The 20,531-nt window shown below is 47.6% G+C and overlaps 2 protein-coding genes across 2 annotated transcripts in view; one reads left to right on the forward strand and one right to left on the reverse strand.

Moving 5' to 3' along the window:
* Positions 1-20,531, forward strand: part of LOC105452250 (lysine-specific histone demethylase 1A) — a 105,581-nt gene that overhangs the window by 45,861 nt on the left and 39,189 nt on the right. The gene's annotated exons all lie outside the window — the stretch shown is intronic.
* Positions 9,444-14,472, reverse strand: LOC105452249 (slit homolog 3 protein). Its single transcript, XM_011693202.1, has one exon. It carries the CDS (start codon positions 13,971-13,973, stop codon positions 10,242-10,244), a length of 3,732 nt encoding a protein of 1,243 aa, XP_011691504.1. The 5' UTR covers positions 13,974-14,472; the 3' UTR covers positions 9,444-10,241.

The following is a 20,531-nucleotide window of genomic DNA, read 5'->3' on the forward strand; positions in this document are numbered from 1 at the left end:
ACCTTTTGTATATGAGTTTCACTCCCGTGGATGCTCGTAGGCGGAGACGCACCAGTACGGGAACGGTGCGAGGAGGTGCGAGCGCTGTCGCGTCAAGGCCGTCAAGTCGCGTCCGCACGCACGCACTCGGCCCACGTATGTACACGCGTGTGCGTCACCACCACTTATCGCGCGCGCGCGCGAGAGAGAGAGAGAGAGAGAGAGAGAGAGAGAGAGAGAGAGAGAGAGAGAAAGAGAACTAACCCCCGAGTACAGTTTTGTTGAAGAAACTTATACGCAGCCATCGAAATAGAAAAATTTCTTCGCGGAGTCGCTTCGCGGAATATAAAGTACCTGGCGAGCGGAGTGCCGAGTGTGTTTCTTCTGTGTTCGGGAACCGTGCTCGATTGAAGATCGTATCGGCCGTCGCCGATCGATTCGATTTGCATCCACCGGACGTTCTAGCCCAATAAAATACGCCGACACGCAGTGTCGATCGGGCGCGACTGTTCGAAATGTCCTAAATTAGAGAGGACATCTTCACCGACGTTTCGAATCCAGTGGGATTCGACCGTTATTTCGGTTTGCGAAATTCCGATTTCGTCATCGCCCGCTGCAAGTCGTCGCAGACAGTCGCGATATCTCTATCGTAACATCGATATCCGATTTATTGACAGGTGAAGAGAACTCGGTACGATCGCGTAGCCGAACGCGCCAACTGCTCGCCGGATAGAATACAGAGAAAAAAAAAAAAAAAGCCCAACATCGTCTCCTCGGACACACTCGACGCACTGCTTCCCGCAGGCCGCAAATCCCGAAAGCATTTCCATACGAAATTTCATTATGGAAATCGCATTCCGGAACGGTCTTGGAAAAGTATCAAACGTTCTTTTTTCGCAGAAAGGGCCGCCGGCTACCAAATAAGGTCCGCGTGAGCAGCCCCGCGGAACGAACGTGGCGTGGAAGAAGGAACGCCGCCGCCGCCGCCGCCGCCGCGCTGCGTCGAGCGAGTTTGATCGCGGATAACGCGAAAGTTTTATTTACATAGTCGGACAGAGGAGAGTCGAGGACGGACTTTTTACGTCGCGGGTGTGCTAGTTAATATCCACCCCTGATTTCCATTTATGAACTCCTCTCGAGGAACAATCTCCCGAGCGCGACTCCGATAAAATTTTTTTTTTTTTACAAGCCCAGGGTCGCGCACGGAACGCCGTGGTCGCTCCCGTCCCTTTTCCCGAGAGCAACCCGACAGATCCTTACGCAAACCTGCACGAGAATTACGGCAATGGAATCTCCAACGATGCGTACCGATAAATCCCCCAACGAGCGCGCGGAGCGTCGGAGCACGCGGTATTAATCATTCGACGGAGTTCCTACTTATCACGATCAGCGTATAACTTAATTCCTGCTTTAGCCGGGCGTTAAATCGCACGTTCGCGCGTCCATAGCGCGGAAGGACATAGATCTCGCCCTTCGTGTTAGCCTTCTCCTCCTCGCTGTTCGAACGACCGCGAGGCCGGTGATCATGCTGCGAGGCCTCTATTCGCAGCCGCGTGAAATTGAGTGAGGAGTATAATCAGATTCCTTGTAACGAATGTTCGGAAACTGGTATTTTCGGAAAAATGTAAATAGTGAAACTCACTTTAATAAAACGCATATCGCGCGAAATTACACGTAGCAGGGAAGGTATATGTTAAAATTAACACTCTCTTTTAGGAGTAACAAAAAAATATTTATTTTCACGAAACGTGTGCGTTTGTGTAAAAAACATAAAAAAAATTTAAAAAATTCACGATATGTTTACGCCGTTATAAACAACGATTTTATAAAGTTAACAGTAATAAATAACGAAATTCATAAAATATTTCGAAATCGCGCACGAAATTTTGTTTTGGACGCGCGCGCTGGAAGGAATTTTATCCGAAGTCACATTCTAACAAGTTGCCGAATGAATAACGTAATATTGAGAACTTGGAGAAATTTGCTTTGTTTTATAACAAAAGAAAAAAAAAAGAGGAACCGCGGAAGCTTAAATTATACGTTTGCGACTGACGTAGTAGATGATTGTTATCCTGGAAGCAATCTTATCGACGGTCGCAGATGCAACCGAGAGCCCGGAGAGAATACGGAGAGAGACCTCGCCGTTTTCAAGTTTTCATTGTTTTGCGCGTTTGCCGTCGCGCGCGTGACACGAAATCGGGGCGAATGGTCGTGCCCGAGAATTTCGATCGTTTGCAGCTGTGCTCATTTTCTCTCAGCAGCAGATGTTCTTCCCGCAAGGCTCTACGCTCGCGTGTACGAGGTTGCGCGCATGTACATCCCTCTCTCGTGGTTATTTTACAGCTTACAGAAATTTACATTGCCGCGCATCATGCCGTAATAATAATGCGTGGATCTAGCTAAAGGTTTATTGTTGATACAAATTAATCGCGCATGCTCTCGATTCTCGGCGCGAGTGCTCGGTGCGCGAATGCTCGACGCGTTCTTAATAGCGCCGTATTTCTCTCTCTTTCTCTCTCTCCTTTATAATTGAAAACTTAAAACAATTTCATTTACATATGAAAGCGCTTTTGATCGCGCCAGAGTCAACAGTGTTGTACAAGTTTGGCTTAACTTTGCACCTATTACTAGGATCCCCGGATGTAATTAAAGTGACGAGACCGAGGAGAGATGCTCTGTTATTTTTTCGGTTACCTTTAACGCGATTTGGAAATGTTTTACTCTCAATTCCACGTTATATAAATTCCAATTTCCGGCTTTAACGAGAAATATCTCGCGCTCACCGGCAACGTGTGACGCAATCTACTTAAATAAATTAATGAAAAAAATGTTTGTCTTAAGCGTTTAAAGTATATTTTTGTAGAAATTTTTCCGAAACAGAAACACAAAGATGAGAAAGATGCAGTAGAATATGGCAAATCGGAGCAACAATGTTCGTATGCAAGATACTGAGTTAATCCTTAATTGCTGGGTCAGTGCTTGATTGGATCAACTTAATTCGTACTACGCGACTGATCCTTTATAATCCTGGCGACCGTCGCATATATTAGCATTATATTATAGAGGGAAAGAGAGAGAGAGAGAGAGAGAGAGAGAGAGAGAGAGAGAGACCAGAGAAACGTTTCGTCGAAATAGAATATTTGGTAATAGGAAACATACCGGACTGCTCAATTAGCACGCACGAGGACAAAGCTCGTATAGAAAATTTCAAGAAAAACGATAGAGCGGTAGTTGCAACGATGAAATTGCAACGGAGTCCTCGGGGGCTCCGTTGTTGCAGTCAAGGGATAATCGTGGCCCACGAAATGGCAAGCGCAACGACGGTATCAGCGTGGTCTGAAAATGTCGAAAACTTCGGAGGATTGTCAGCTGGCTTTAATGCTCAACGAAGCGTGTCAACGGGGTCCCATGGTATTATTACGAAGTCTCTCCCAAGCCGCACTTGTAACCATACACGAGAGCGCCGGAATGGTACCCGACACGCCCCGCGAACTCTCGAGCAGTTGCGCTCGCAAAGAGTTGATTAAAGTCACCGGTCGGTCGGTCGGTCGGTGCAACTTGTATTTTTTTTTACCTCCCTTCCTCCCTCCCTCTCTCTCTCTACTTCTCTCTCTCTTTCTCTCTCTTTCTCTTCCCCCCCGTCTCTCTCTCTCTCTCTCTCTCTCTCTCTCTCTCTCTCTCTTTCTCGTCGAACCCGAAGAGATTGGATCCAATTCAATGTTCCGCGAAAGTGCTTTGTAATCGATCGAGCGAGCAGCTCTCGCCTCGGAATGTTTCTTCCGCCAGTGTCAGTCTCGCAGCGACAGGCAGATCCACCTCCGTCAATATTAGCGATGCTTGTTCGGGACGAGGCAACACTTGCTTAATAAATCGAATTATCCGGCGCTCGCGGGGTTCGTTAAAAGTCCATTTATCCGACGATCGCGCGTCGTAACGGGCGAACGTGAAATCACGAAATACCTTCTCTACCGAAGAGACGTTCGTCAAACTGACTTCATCATCGATGACGAGAAATCGACGTATCTGCTTTCAGAAGAAATTTATCTCTACCGCGCTTCTGATTAATTACGTCTGACAGGATAAACTAGAAACTCGTTTGCTGCAGTAAACTGTCGTAAACGGTTTACGACAGTTTCAAAGTAAATTGCAAAATACTTTATATCTTAATATCATCAACCTTTTGCCTATTATCTTAAGCGCATAATAATCAACTTGTATACATGTTTTGCGCTGATAATATAAGGCAAAATTCGAAAAAAAAAAACAATAATTTATATTGTTTGGATAGTTTTTTTTTTTTAGGAAAAATAATGTATAGAATTATCACGAATTATTATATTAATACATCTTGCACATACACGCATACATACATTTTCTTTTTGCATCAAGAATAGTCATTAATCGAGCACGCGAGATGTGCGTGTCGCGTTTCGAGAATAGCGTACGGTCGCGCGGAGGATGCGATACTCTTTGTGACGAAGAAAGGGGCGAAATTAATTGTCGGTCATTATCTGGAATGCCACAGCAGCGTCGCGCGCTTCGGTGCCATTATTCCGCTTTTGCTTGCATTTGAAAGTCCGTATACAAAGAATATGGATGATTTCTGCGAGTTATTATGATGTTACATGGTGCCCTCGCGTTCGCGCGACTTGTATACGTTGCGACGTTGTACATATATGCGAGGGGGTAACCGACTGTACCACGGTTCGCATAATCAGCAAGCCGCAGCGGTTACACGACGACGGCGGCGGCGGCGCGGGCGGCGGCTGTATGGATAGCGCACGTGTGAAATATGCATTCGCTCCGCGAGACAATGCAAGCGGGACACTAAATTCTCAATCGCGATAACTGTACTACGCGGCGTACGCGCGAATACAAAGTTCACAGTCGACAAGCGAGCGAGAGGTCGATAATTGAGGGTACGGCTCCTTTTTTCACGCTCGACTTTCGTCGATCCTCCTCGCGCGAGAGCGAGCGCGAGATGTGCAAGTAACGCTGCGCAACGCAGCGATTAGCTGGTCGCGTGAAAAAAAATGCGTCTTAAAGATTGCAATTACCAGTGAGGCAAATTCGAAGGGGGGGGGGAGAAAAGAGTGCGCGAGAAGTACAGAGAGACAGACAGAGAGAGAGAGAGAGAGAGAGAGAGAGAGAGAGAGAGGAGACGGAGTTCTCGAGAGTTATCTTAATTAATCACGATTACGCCGCGATTATGTCGCGGGCGATTATGGTCGTCGTGCACTTCGCGTCGCGTCGCCCAGTTTCCAACGGCAGTATAATCACAGGAGGTGACACAAATCCTGACTTGTGTATGATTTAATGCCACGTCGTGAGTACCGCCGCTTGAATTTCGCAAATCTCAACCGGAATAACGACTCGAGAGCGCGCGTCTCCTCGTCCTCGCGCCGCGCTCTTTCTCTCTCTTCCTGCCGCGAGTGGGAGCGATTTGCGGCTTTGGACGATTCAACGACTTGTGATAAAACGCGGCTGCTCAATGATCCGACACGACGGCGATTTGAATTGATCGTCGGTGTCGATTCGAAACACGAATCCCTCCCCGAATCCCGTCTTGGTCCGCGCAATGGTATACGCCAAGATGAACGATGAACGACGACGACGAAGGCGTGCGCAAGTGGCGTGTGCCGTTCCGGCGGATAATGCAAACAGAAATTCCGTTATACCGCATAAAGCATCGGCGACCAGATTAGCGGACGCGGGAGGGGGAGGGGAGGGGGGTGGGAGGGAAGAGGACGGTTGAAGGAGGTCGACGCGGACTGCATTCTCAAGGAAGTTGCTTTAACTACTGCGCGAACGAGTTGGCGAATTGCGAAACATTGAAGAACGGGCGGGATATTATGACCGTCGTGGACGAAAAAAAGCGCACGACGAGGAATAAGCTCCTTGCGCTTTATCGCTCCTAATTCATTATTTTCCGCAGTAAAGACCTACGAGTCTTTATGCGCATTAAAACTCCTCACTTGCCGGTCGTTTTATCGGAAAGCCGTTATCCGGCGGTACTCGGTGTCCTATCGACTCGCTTCTTGGTCGCGCGCATTCGATATTATTGCTCGCGTAGTCGCTGCCGCCGCTGGTCGCCCAGGAGTCGCTTCGAATCGAACCGCGGTATAAAGACGTCGGCTGTATCAATTTTAATGACCGCTCTTTAATTTCAGATTCCATTGCACCGCCGATTTCTCCGTCGTTACTTACGTCGAGGTAACTCGCGCGCGCACGCCACCTCGTCTTGTCTTGTTAAGCTCGAATAAACGAACAAAGTGGGGAACAGGTTTATAAACTTCTTACACAATCTCGCATTATCAGGCCGCGGCATGTGTTCAAAAATAGTTTTTGTCCGGTTCATTACTTACTCCTGGCGAGATAGACACGCCTGATTCCGTTCCTTTCGCCACTCTATCCGCGCCCAGGAGTACGGCCTGGAGTATCTAGACCATTGAGATCTTACGATCTCTTGCCCTTCCGTTCGTATATAATTTCTTCCTCTTGCGCGCCTCTCGCCATCGTGGCTTGCGCGCGCTCGCTCTCGCGCGAGCGCAAGGGCCTGTAGTGGTAGGTATCTCCGATTTTTCTCAGTACATTAAATTATACTCGAGGGGACTGGTTGACGGCCACGAGCCCGCCTTGACCAGGCGCTTTCAACGGGGAACATAAGCGATGCAAAGAGTGTTTTACCCGTGATATGTTGTTAAGGACTTGTTAATTACAAAAGTGGCAGAACAGGATCGGCAGATAGGAGCGTTGACTCGTTACCGGTCCCATAGAGACGCTTGCTACCACGGCCGATCGCAATCTGCCCGACAAATCGATGTCACGATTAGAATTTTTCTGTATATTCTGCTCGTCAAGTTCCTTATTTCGTATCAAGGATAACTGCTAAAGGTATAAAAGACTGTTGGAAAGCGAAAATGCTGTGGAACGCGTGACTAACGTAATTGAACCGACTGATGACGACACGGGCTGCGGCGAAATAGGTGTCGGATGAACTAATCGTGGATGCTGATTGTTTTGATTAGTCGTCGGAAATGATTTTGCCGAGCCGAGTTAAATGTCACGCGCGTGATGATAACCGATATTGCGCTGCGTTCTCATCAGCGAACGGTCCGTCAGGATTGATCGATCTATCTACGCGCCGCGAGGTACGCGGAAAGCTCAGCTCGCGCGCAAATGTTAGATCGCAGACTACGAGATCGTTGGTGGAACAACGGGCGCCGCGCCGCGGAGTACAATGCGATTGCGAATTCCGCGTGTCATTAGCCTAACCGCAAAATGCCCCGGCAGTCACGGTATGTAGGGTGGGACTCTCGCTGCGCTTCTCCCGTACGCGCGCATATTCGTTATCGTGCGCCGCTGCGCGACACCGTTACGGTGTACTTGGCGTTATTCTTCAATATCGCAATCGCGTCCGCGAACGGCGCGCTACCACCACCTTATTTCGCGCATCGATCGAATCGACCGCGCTGTCGGGCCGTTACACCAGCATTGATTACACGACGATTACACGCAATCGCGGGCCGTGTAATAACGTAACTTTCGCGAGCGTTTTCACGTAGCTACAATTTTCTAGGGTTGGTTCATTTAGCTCGCGTTCCTACGCTACCCGCAGGTATTGCATGCGACGACAAGATCAGAGATCGTAGACAAATCAAATTTTTGCATTTTCTCACGGCTTCTCTTATCGTATTATTACATATAATGATCACTCCTTTTGGCACATCTTTACATTTTTTAAAATATTTCTATGAATTGTGCTAAAATATGAGAATTTATTTCACACGCTAGCTGTAGAACTTATTGGAACGGACGTTTGCATAGTTTTTTATTATCTTCAAACTCATCTTTTTTGTGACAGTTTATTCGAGTTAGAATAGCATAACGAAAAAAAACTTAATTTCAATTTGTTATAGAGCGTAAATACGAAATTTTCTCTTAACTGTCTCCTACCAAATTGTCTCTTTTCTATTATCCTCAGGTAGATATTACTTATTCCGTTGATGCAACGGTAACAAGACGTGATGACAATGTATACAGACGTGACTCGATTAACATAAAGTATTGTTTTGTTCTCGAGCTACCTCAGAAAATGGCGCACAAAGCCTGCATCGAAATAGTGGATTTAATTGTCATGCCGTGGATATCGCGTATACCGCTTTGTCATTTTATTGCATTAACTGAAAATGAGGAAGTGTACATTGCATACCGTTTGTAAATTCGCTTTAATGCGTCTTTGACATTTCTCTCGACAAGTACGCTTGAAGAAAAATAATACTTTAGCGTGAAAAAATGCAGTTTGAGTACTAATTGTAAGATCGCAATGAATCGCGAGGATGTTGGCGGTGGCGCGTCTCTTTAAAAATATTTACACGTTAAACAATCGAGAATTTCTTCGGTGATCTACAGGACGTATTGTTAGAATAGAATTATAATCTTGCATCATTATAATGTGATTAGGATAGGCAAAAATCAGAACAAGATAGAAGAATTAAAAACATAAAAATAGAATGTTTTATTATTCAGTCATAGCTTTATTCTAGAATAATATCTTTTTTGTTGTGTCGGACAGTTTGCGAAAACATGATAACCGCTTGCGAGGAAAGCTAAAGAGGACGATTTCACGTTTGTACATTATATCTCGAATATTTGTAGCAGCACTTTAGTTTCTTTGCATATAACGCGCACTTTGAATTCGACTGTCGCATTTCGGATAAGATACGTCACGTAAGGTTTGTTTCATCTTGCGCCGACTGCGTCCCGGCGTTTTCGTAATGCTGAAGTTATTACTGAAATGTGATTGAACCATCTGCGCAATGAATATAAATGTACTATCTCCCCGTTATACGTTCATAAAAATATATACGTACAATTTATATTCCGTACACGAGAGATTGTACATAAAATATAAGGAATTTGTAAGAAAAACATAAGAAATTTATATGTGCAGGATTAAAGTCTCTCTATTGATTTAACATACGCTCGACAGTAATGGGACCGCCGAATTCAAACGCGGCACGTAAATTACGTTTTCTTAAATTAATCGTTAATCGACGGCAAGCGAGCTTCATTGTTACACTGTTATCTCCATTTTCTCGTCACTTTCGCGTTATAAACGATGCATTCAAGTCGCATAAAAAGTCTCTTTATCGATTGGAACGAAATAAATAAGACTAAAGTAATACTTTACAATGTTCGCGCGCCTAGAATTTTTTGTTATCACCGTGAAGCGTCAGCTTTCACCGCTGAGACGCTCGTAAGCTCGTATTCCTGGATGAAATTCGTCATCAACCAGAGGGAAGAGAAGTGTAAATACAATTAAATATACATAATAATTATAATTAGGAAGTGGTATCACTGTTGGCGCAGCGGCTTGAGCCAAGCTATCTAAACAGTCGAGCCGAGGTTCAAACGGGTTGGGAGACTCTCTCGGCTCGATGTCAAGCGATATTTTACTCTAAGAGTGATCGTGAAGACACACGCACACGCGCGCACACACATACACACATACACGCACGCGCGAGATAGCTGCCGATATTAAAATAATTACGCCAACGCAATATTCGCCTGAGAAATCCACTATAGTTTGCCAATTGATTGCGAGATTATTTGCACTATAATCGATAAATAACAGGCGATCTCAGTGGCAACGAACGGTCGCGAAGCAACGAGAAGCAGACGAATTTGAAGTACACAACTGTACGTTGGGCTACCAGAAGCGCGACGGGCTGCAGGCGCATCCTTGCGTTCCACGATCACGGCACACACATTCACATACGTATACGCACCCAACGTAATCGTCGCACGTTCCACGAGCCGAATAACGGTGCCGGTCCGGCCGTGATTCGCGACCGAGCGGACGACGTCCTATTTACAACGAGTTTCAGCTAACCACTCTCATCCAGACGCGCTGCAACAAATTTACAGAATCTGCTGCGTGAGGCACACCGGGTATACGTTTCCGCGCGGAGGGAGCGCGTCTTAAATATCTTCTCACTCTTATCACACACCGTCTATGTACACGTGACCTTTTCTTTCTCGCATCTCGGCACGCTGTATTTATACATATAAAAAAACCTTTCGTTTGTATTTACACACTCTGTAATATAACATCATATTGCACACCGTCCGAATACGCGCTTCGAGCATACAAGATCCTCAACGTAAAGCTCGTGTCCCTCCCGTTGTATCCTCGCGGCTAAGAGCTCGTTTGACACGAACGGCACTCAACGCGCTCGGATTTGACTCCAACAGGCGGTTCATATGTGGACGGATACGGTGCGCGATCCGTTGGACGTTCTGTTGTTGTGCTGCCGTCGGACCGGCGGCGGCTGCCTCGTCCTCTGCGTTGCGCGCTGATTGTTCGGCACGTCCGGCAATGCGAATCGCAGCTTCTCCCAGAATAGCTTGTCGCCCCATTGCAGATAAGTGTTCGTCTTTAAGTACAACCGTATGTCCGGATCGAGATCGCGCTGGTGCACGTCGCCAACCAGCACGAGGATCAGTCGGCGTCTTCTGTCTCTCAGTACCTGATGGTGCGCCGATTTGAAGTCGAAGCGACACCACTCGGATTTGATGAAGTTCTCCGACAGCACCATTATCGTTCTGCGGGACGACTCCACCGCCTGGACGATGGTGTCGGCTATGAAGCTGCCGACCGGAAAGTCTCGGTAGTGAAGGCACAGTTTGTACGAGGGATTGCCCATTTCAAGCACCGGCGCCAGTTCCTCGGCAACGAACGCTTCGTCCTTCGAGCTGTAGCTCACAAAAGCGTCAAACAGTTTATCCCGGTCGTCGCGGTCGACCTCGTGATTTCGATAGAATATCCGCACACCGAAACGTGAGTGAAACCACACGCGTAGTTCATGACGAAACACGAAAGCGAGCATGCACAGAAGTATGACGACGAGCGAACTAGCCGAAGTGGCCACCAGCAGCGGCAGATAATCCTGCAGGACCTGCTTCTCGATAATGGTCTTGGTGTAGTTGTGATATATGTCGTTGTCGACGCTGATCGCGCCGGTGCAAACGTTGCTCTCGTTGCCAACGCGCTCGCGCTCGTCCGGTTCCGCGCTCACCGGGAAGCCGAACTCGTCGTCCGCGAACACCTCGTCGCCGAACGCCTCGAACTCCGTGATGTTGTACACACAGCGCAACGCGGCCGCGTCTGTGACGCGGACGCCCGGATCGCGCGACCACTCGCGATAACTCTGCAGGTAGTCACACTCGCAGGACCAGGGATTTCCAGCTAGACTGACTTCGATCGAGCCCGGCAATGACCACACTGCCAGGGTGGTCAGACGATTGTTCTGCAGCTGTAGCATCCGTAGGGAGCGCAACGGCGCGAACGTGTCGTTGCCGATTGCGACGATGTGATTGCGTTGCAGATGCAACTGCCGCAGCGCATCCAGTCCCTCGAACTCGTGACCGCGCAGCTCGCGTATCCTGTTGTCCTGCAGGTGCAGATTCTCGAGGTCGCGCAGTCCGTTGAATGACCTGTTCTGCACGATCTCGATGTTGGACGAATTGAGGAACAGCACCTTCAGCTTTTTGCGACCGATGAAAGCGTGACTCGCCACGACGCGCAGATCATTTCCGTCCAGATAGAGACGCGTCGCGTCCATCGGTATCTGTTCAGGTAGTCTGCTGACGTGTCCACCGTTGGAGCAGTCTACCACGTTCGCCGACCACGACTGATCGTGGTAACACGTGCAGTTCTGCGGACAGGTCATCTCGCAATCGCACGCATCGAAGTCGCAGCAGTGGCACAAGGCGAAGCAGTGGGTGTCATACTTGCAGAGGAACTGCGAGTGCGATGCCTCGACCAACGGCACGAAGGCGTGCTCGCGATCGTATAAGAGCTTGCAGTAGATGCTTTCGAGGTCCATGACGCGCGGCTGCACGCGCGTCTGATTCTGCCGATTGACACGCTGCAGCCACTCCATGGTGCAGTCGCATAGGTACTGATTGTCACCGATGTAGAACTCCGGCAACGGCCGATCCGACGGTACTGCGCTGATGCGTAACGCGTAGGGCTCGAGATTCCGTATCTGGTTACCCTTCAGGTCGACTCGTGTCAGATTCGGCTTCTTAAAGAACGAGTAGCTCTGCACTTTGGAAATGAGATTGTCATTGAGAAATAACAGCTCGACGCTCATGGGGATTGCGTTGCCGGTGATCTCTGTGAGCTTGTTCTCGCTCGCGTCGAAAGTACTCAGCTGCAGCTGCGTCTCGATCTCGAAATAGTTGCCTAATTCGCTGATCTCGTTCGAGTGTATGTCCAGCCACTGCAGCCCAGTCGGTATCATCGCATAGTCGAACCACTGGAGCTTATTATCGCTCACATTGAGCCAAACAAGATTCGGCAATTTGGTGAAGAGTTTGGAGATGTCGGTCAGCTGATTGCCGTCGAGACGTATTGCCTGTAGATTCACATTCTCGTCGAAGGTACCGGGTTCGATGTACTGTATGCGATTTCGCGAGAGGTTCAGGATCTTGAGCTCCTTGATACGATCGAAGACGCCCTTCGTGAGATTGCCGATATGATTTTCGGTTAATCGAAGCCCGTACAGCTGCGCCACGTGGTCGAAGGTGCCGCTCGGTATCTCGGAGATGAGGTTCTCGCCGAGGTCGAGGGTGCGCAGGAGGGGAGTGGCTTTCAATGCGTCCGGCACCGATGTCAGCCGATTACCGTTAAGATGAAAGTCCTGTAAGGACGAGGCATTTCTCAGAGAGCCCGGATGTATCGTGTGCAACCGGTTATTGTCCAACGATAGGAGACTGAGCACGTAAAGGCCACTCAATGTAGTGGCGTCTATGACGGTCAACTGGTTATCGCTGAGCAGCAATGTGTGCAGGTTGTAGAGCGCCGAGAACGTGTTCTCCGGCAGGCTCTCCAATAGATTTTCCTGCAGTCGTAGTATTTGTAGACTGTACAGATCGCGAAAAACGGTCGGGTCGATTCGCGCGATACGATTGCTCGAGAGATCCAACACCACTAAACGCACCAGACGAGTAAACGTAGCCGCGTTCACCCATTCCGCTGTTAACTCATTGTGCGAGAGATCCAGCACTAATAGCCGCGACAACTCGCTGAATAAACCGGGCGGCAAGACGCTCAACGTATTGTTCCTAAGATGAATCTCCTGTATGTGGTCCTTGGCGTCGCTGAAGAGCTCCGGCGGCAGGCTCGCGAGCCGGTTGTCGGCGAGTCTCAAGATGGCCAGTGACGTGAGGCCTTCGAACGCACGATCCGCCATGAAGCTGATGGCGTTGCATCGCAGGTCCAAGCTGTGTAACCTCGTCAGACCGGAAAACGCCGCGCTTGGCAGAGACTCGACGCTGTTATTGCTCAGATCCAATTCTCTGAGATTCGTCAGGCATCTCCCCGCCGCGTTGAAGCGAAAACCCGTGATATCCCTGAGCCGGTTCCTCGTCAGGTTCAGAATTTCCAGATTGACCAAGGGACAGAGCGCGCCCTCCGGTATGCCCCACATGTTGTTTTCACCGAGATCGAGCTTCTCCAGCTGTCGAAGCTCATCGGTGAATGCCCCGGCGGATATGTCGAGCGCCATTGCCGACCAATCGGTGTTGTGCGTCCTGACGGTGAGGTTGCGCAGTTCCCTGAGACCTTTGAACGCGTCGTCCGACAGATTACCGATCTTACAGTACTCGATCACGAGCTCGCGCAGCTCGACCAGCGGCCTGAAGCTCCCGGCGCTCAGAGAACTCTGATAGAATAGCGCGTCGCTGCATTCCAGTCGCAGGCGCACCGTGTGCTGCGGCTGTATCACGCTGAAATTCGTGTTCTCCAGCTCGCTGTTGATGGTACGCAGACGACACACGAGCGACACGTCGTCCTCGGCGTCGCCGGTCGTGACCCACTTGCACTCGTCCGGTGCTTTGTACCTGAGCGCCTTGCTCAGAGACGCACCTAGGACACCGAATATCGTGCCCAGCAGTATGGCGAGGAAGGCAGGACTACCCCGCATCTTTCCGTTAATTACTATTCCATCAATGTGGAGTGGTCCCCCCCGTGTCCCCCCTCCCCTAGGGGTGCCTATCTCTAATGCCAACTAACGCCACTGGTGCGTCTCGTCACCCGGCGTCGATCCATCTAAAGCACCACCGGGTTTCACCTCATCACGTCATCCATATCACTTTCTCTTTCTCTCTCTCTTGCTTCTCCTTGCCTCGGTCGACGATCGACCTTTTGCACCTTGCTCTTTGCACTTTACGATCCTGGCGGTCTCATCCTCGACGATTCGTCTCGTAGAGAAAAAGAGCGAATTGTTTGAACGAACGATGCGCGCGCGCGCTAACGGGACGAAATAAACGCGTTCGCGAAAGAGGAGAGGGAGAGAGGAGCAAGTTCAGCGACCCCGAGATTATCGCCTCTCTGACGTTGAGAAAAATCTCGTGGACAACGAAAAGTCACCGTCACAAATACAGCGCGCGCGTGCAGGACTCCGGTAAGGCCCACGGTTCCACCAGGACTGGTTGGCGGAGGACTGTAAGGCCCTGGCGGACTCCGTTACCCTCTCCCCCTCTGCCGTTGCTGATCCCCCAGTTGCCACCTTCCACCGCTCACCGCTCCGCGGCCGTCTCTCCCACCTTGTTCCTCGCCTTCCCTTCATCGTTGTCGTCGTTGCCGTCGTCGTCGCCATCGTCGTCGTCGTCGCCGTCGCCGTCTTCGCCGTCGTCGTCGTCATCCTCGTCCTCGTCCGCGTACCCGGGTCCCAACGTTCTGGCAAGCCTATAAAAACAAGACAGGTACACTCCCCGGTCCTTACAGTGGCTCCGCATCTGCAGTCTCCTCCATCCACTACGTTCTTATTTCCTCGTCCCCCCTTTCCGTTTTTTCCATCGCACGTCCTTCTCCTCTTTCTTTCTCTCTCTTTCTCTCTCCTTTTCCTCGGGCACCGTACACTCCCCGCATCACGTGCTCCCCTCATCACTCTTTCTCTTTCCCTCTACCCTTTTTCTCTCCTGTCGATCTTCCTCTCTTCATCTCTTCTTTTCCTCTCTATTCTTTCGTCATATTGCTGTTCGATCCATCTGCGAAACCTCGCCGCACCGTCATCTGTTCTCACGTCGTTTCTACGATTCTGTCACGTAGAATTGAAATCTCGAAAAAGGATGTTTGCCCGATGCCTTTATGCGAATATCGCGTTTACATTCGTATTCCGATTGTCCCACAAATACTTTTTGTAGATTTCTGCTGCATTCTTCCGCACTTCTAGTCATCTGCTGCTCCTGACATACAAACGTATGTCAGATTTGCATTGTACGCATTATACTACTATGTAATATATTCATTTATGCTCCATTTTATTTTATTTTCTATATACACTTACGTGTTTGTTTATATTTATTTATTGGAGAGATCTGCTCTTTTATTTATTTATTTTTAAATTAAATCTTTATTTTAAAAAATCTTATTCTTTCATAATAGAGCATAAAAAAGAAAATGATTGATAATTATATAAAAAAAAGAAGTCTTTAAAAGAGACGATTATTTTACAAAAGCTAGTCTAAAATAAAATTTTATACATTTATCTATTTCTCGAAATTTAAATTAATTTTTTATATTATTCTAATATTTAAAAATGAGCACAGCTTTATCCAAGTGATCATGAAAATGACGTTTATTGTGTCCGAAATGGTGCGTAACATCGTACTAAGTGGTCTTTTGTAGGGAACTCCGCCTTTCAGAAAACAGTATTTAGCAGGTTGACCTCCCATCGTTGAAAAGTGATTTGTTACCTTTACCTGCTCGAAGTAGGGTTCCCCATTGGCAAAAGGTCTTTCGGACATCATCATCGTTTAAATCAGCGATTCAACAGACTCCGTTCCTTCGAACTTTAAATGACCAGATACAACGTCCGCATCCATTACAATCGATCATTCGAGGTTATAAATTACTACATCGTTTGTGTCATCTTTTCTTAATTTCCTTGATTTCAATATATTGTAATCTAATTCTTCATGGAAGTACACGTAATGGCTTACTCGAGAAGAGCTTGTAAAATGCTCGAGATCTCATCTTCGCCAATTATCGCCGGCGATATGGGTAGACTACCGATTTCGCAATTAAACGTATGTTTTATCCGTATATTCATTGATCGTTATTACAAGATCTTTACCAAGGCCGCGAGGCTTGTGTCGGTATTATATTTCACTCTTTCACCAGTTCTCCCTCTCGCCTTGGTAATTGCCAACGGTGGACTGCATTTTAGCCGTCTATAAGCGCCCGTAATATTATTCCCCGGGTGTCCGATGTTTTGCGGATTAACCATGTATCACGTGCCGTAAAACGAAACTGCAACCTGCTAACTATCTCGATTACCCCGAGAGAGTTCGCGCCATTCTTTCTCATTACACAAATATCTCGAGTTCTTCCGGGAAAGAGTTACTTCATTCCCGGAGATTATTTTCGTCGGCTTTCGTCGAGACGTAATTTTTAGCCGATATTACATACATCCCCGTCGCCAATTACTGTAACCGCTCCAATAAACGATACAGACATATCAAGAGTTTTACCGCTCTCTACGCTCAACTTGATTTAATCCTCCCCACAGGGTGGGATTATATACTAATCGCTGTTAATTTATCGAGTAATTTTGTTGCGTATGGAAATTTATGAAGCGAGCGTATCTCTCTAATTATTATTAACAACATTAATTCCGCGAATCGAATTTAGTCCAATATCTTGATAGCCCCTACGAAAGATTAAACGTTAACGTTTTTAATCCCCGACGACTTGGGCATTCCGTTATCGACAATTACATAAATCCCACTCCTTTAATCTCGGCGGTAGCCGGTCCCACGCCGATAAAGGCAATTTCTACGACTTTACGGGGACCGTAAGCACCACGAAACGATTCTTTTTTGTCAGGTTTGATTAGCGACGCAATGTGAATGGACCTTAAGCAGGAGGATGCCCCAATGGCTGCGCCGCTGAAAGGTGGCTAGTTGGCGGCTGGGATCGGCGAAAGCGGTCAGTGATCGCTTGGGCCTCATGCCCGGGCCCTCTCGTTGCTGACGATCAGGCACCACTCCGGCACCTCCTTTCCCTTTACCCTACCTTCCTCCCGCTTATCCCCTCCTCTTCATCTCCACGAGCCCTCCCCACCGCCGTCGCTCCCGGGGCCTAGTCTCCTTTCAACAGTGCAGGTGACGGGGCATTCTTTTAAATCTAATCAACTACCGAACCATGCGTCGTTATGTACAGGGTGTTTCCGAATACGAAGTTCGTTTAAAATGTTAAAGGGTCCTTTCTAATCTGACGAGGCAATTTGTAGAACCGTGAGAGATGCGTATGTGGGCAGTTGGTACGCGCGTTACGCGTAGGTGGTCACAAACGTTGATGTTTGTTCAAGTTTTATTAATATATTGTGACTACTTGTATAAACACATGTTTACTTGTGTTAAGAAACTATACTAAAGCATATTAGCAAATTTTATACGTTCCTTTTGTAAGATTTTCCTGCTATATTAATGATTTAAAAAAAATGAAAAGTAAAAAAAATAATACGAAGACGGTAGCTGTGCCAGAATTTGATATTCCATTGCAAGTCTCTCACGAAAGGAATATCCTTTCGACAAGAGCGCATGTAATATACATCGGAGCACCCTGTATATGACCGTACGGATGCACGTGTGTCTCGCCTTCACGATATCGAGGCACGCGATGACAAAGAGCGTAGGATCGGGGGGACGACGTTCGATGTCGCGCATTCAGAAATTATGCAATCGGACCCGTTGGATCGCCCAGCTCGTTTCGATATCTTTCGTTTTCCCAGCCGCCGTTGGTTTAAACCGGGCGCGATGCTCATTAGCTCCGAGCAAGGAAATCAATCAAAGACGTTCGGATTGTTACGCGTAATGGTGAACGAAACTACCGGGTTCCGATCGTTGGCCTACACTCTTCGCTTGATAAAGACAGATGCGCGCTGGCGCTCAAGTGGATGTCTGTGTAATTCCGCTGTTACATAACAATGACTACGGCTATCTTCGCGGTATGCGCTAATTGTAAAAATCGTTGATTGATGGATGGACTTTTCTTCTCGCCAGAACCAACTCGGACAAGGCAGAATTAAGATTTAACGTTATGTATTTTGATTGAATAAGAGGACATAATGGAGCCGAGCAAATTATGCGTGAGTGATAGGACTACAAAATTTATAATAACGTGCCATTTCTTTTTTTTTTTTAACGACACATCATTGAAACTCACAATTTTTATATAAATGGCATGAAATTGTTTAAAATTAAGTATCTAAATCGACACCGTGGAATGTTTCAAACAACTAAGATGAGAAAACGATAACACGGTACAAAGTGGATCTTGGTGCTCGATAATGTTTTTATATGTGAATCGCATAATTCGCTGCGTTTTAAAGACCGACGATTATACGGCGTGTAGTTTACTTGAAACTGACAATTGTAAGATTCACATATAAAAACATTATCGAGCACCAAGATCCGCTTCGTATCGTGTTGGCGTTTTCTCACTTTAGTTGTTTGTGCAAAATTATTTTTATAATTTTCGAATAAAAATACAAATTTTGCAATTGCCATTTGTAAAAGGAAGATAACCTGCCGGAATTCGTTATTCATCAGTATCACGCCAGACTAATCGTCGGCCGGGCGATCGTTCTCCGCCGCTCGCAACCAGCCAAGCCAGAAGCGCATTGCAAATCATGACGGGCTAGAATTTATGTTCCGATATGTGGTCTTCCGCTCTTTCAGAGATGGTTTACGTAACATCGATAAGAGAGAGATTTTCCGACTACAACATACATTCTTCTCACGATTCTTTCCCGCGCGAGAGACTAATGGGTTCTCAGTTTCCCCCGTTCATTTGTATAATCACTTAGTAGCCGCAGCCGCTAATTATCGCGACTTGAAGTAACAGAGCCTCGCGTAGAAAAGATCACGGTGAGATCTTGCGAAAACTCTCGCAGACGCAAACCGGGACAGTTTGTTATTGTGCACTTTCACTCGAGCCCCGGCCTAAGTTTCTTCCTTCTTGTCCCAGGAGCAGCCAGCCTCCAAGCCGTTTATTGTTTTCAGGTGGGCACGGAATCACGATCCGCCGTCGCCGCGGCCGCGATTCCCGCCGATGATCACCTGCTAGTTTCATCTTACAACCCTGCAACACGTTTTCTCCTGCAACCTTTTTCGAATACATTCCACGGCGATTGCGCGGTTCGTCGTGGTCGGCTTTAGCAGCTTTAAGGAAGCGGTAGAATGTGTCGAGAAAACCGCGACGAACTAAACTATTTTGCGTATCGACGCGCATATTAAATTTTTCATTATTCCATCGTTAAAAAAAAAATGATAAAGGAAGGCAGGTATGCGGACGTATTAAAAGAGTGCTTAAGAATGTTTTACGCGACACAAAGGAAGACTCTCTTTAGACAAGTGCCTTTTTACGTGGAATTCGTCAACAGGGGAGTCTATCCCGTTATCGTGGAACGAACAGTGTGCAAAATGCCTAAGAGCGGCTCGTAAAGCGATTACAAAACAGTTTGACACGCTGAATCTCCCATTACATAGCCCGTTAACTCAATTACCATCCACTCTTGTGTCCATTACTATTGTGCTAGAGAGCGCCATGTTTCAGCGCGACTCTCTCTTTCTCTCTTCCTCGCGAGTTACAATTACGTAACTAAAATGTCTATATACTTCCTCCGGTATATTTCAGTCTCAGCGCTATCGACCGTTTTATTGCTCGTAAAGATAAATCGAGGTACGCGCGTGGCTTAACAATTAAATCGTCAGCAAGACGAGAAACCTCGTCGGGGATACAGAAAAAAAAAGGGAGTAAATCCTCTCGAGGCGGATATCGCGTGGCAGTGCAAATTGACGCTCCTATTGCATCGCATTACTTTAGCGTGCGCAGCGTGTCGGACAGCCCGAAGACTAATATAAAAGGATAACGTCTTTTCACATGGCGCGAGTCAGATCAAATGAGAACTGCCTAAGCGGTTTTCTTGCCTCCCGCGGGGACGTACGTTTTAGCATTGAAATAATCATAGAAATGATAATTTAGGGAAAAGACCGAGCACTTCTCCGTCTCATTATCACTTTTTTCTCGATCGGCAAGGAACATGTCAGCCGTCATTACGATAAGGTTTATTATCCGCGCGCGGTGCATCAGGATAATCAGCGCGTATCAATAATCGGCGTGGAAAATTTATCGCTCCTCGAACGCGCGATCCCGAGAAATCGTTTTCCGCGTGCGAGAGTTGCTCTCGCTCGCTGTCTTCTCTCTCCTTCTCTTTCTTTTTCTCCATGGATGGACGGCGAGAAGAGAGAAAACGAGAGGAAGGCCGTCGTTCCGGCGGTGGAGGTCTAGCGCTACAGTCTTGAAGAGAGACAGACGCATCGGACAAGTTGCTGATGTACGGGAAGGTGGAGAGAAAGAGAGGGTGAAAAGAGTGGCGTGACAGAGAACACGAGAGGGAGAGAGAGACAGAGAAAGAGTGCGAGAGAGAGAGAGAGAGAGAGAGAGAGAGAGAGAGAGACGAGAGACGAGAGAG

The sequence above is a fragment of the Wasmannia auropunctata genome, unplaced genomic scaffold, assembly GCF_000956235.1.
Source record: "Wasmannia auropunctata unplaced genomic scaffold, wasmannia.A_1.0 LD336035.1, whole genome shotgun sequence".
Classification (NCBI taxonomy): domain Eukaryota; kingdom Metazoa; phylum Arthropoda; class Insecta; order Hymenoptera; family Formicidae; genus Wasmannia; species Wasmannia auropunctata.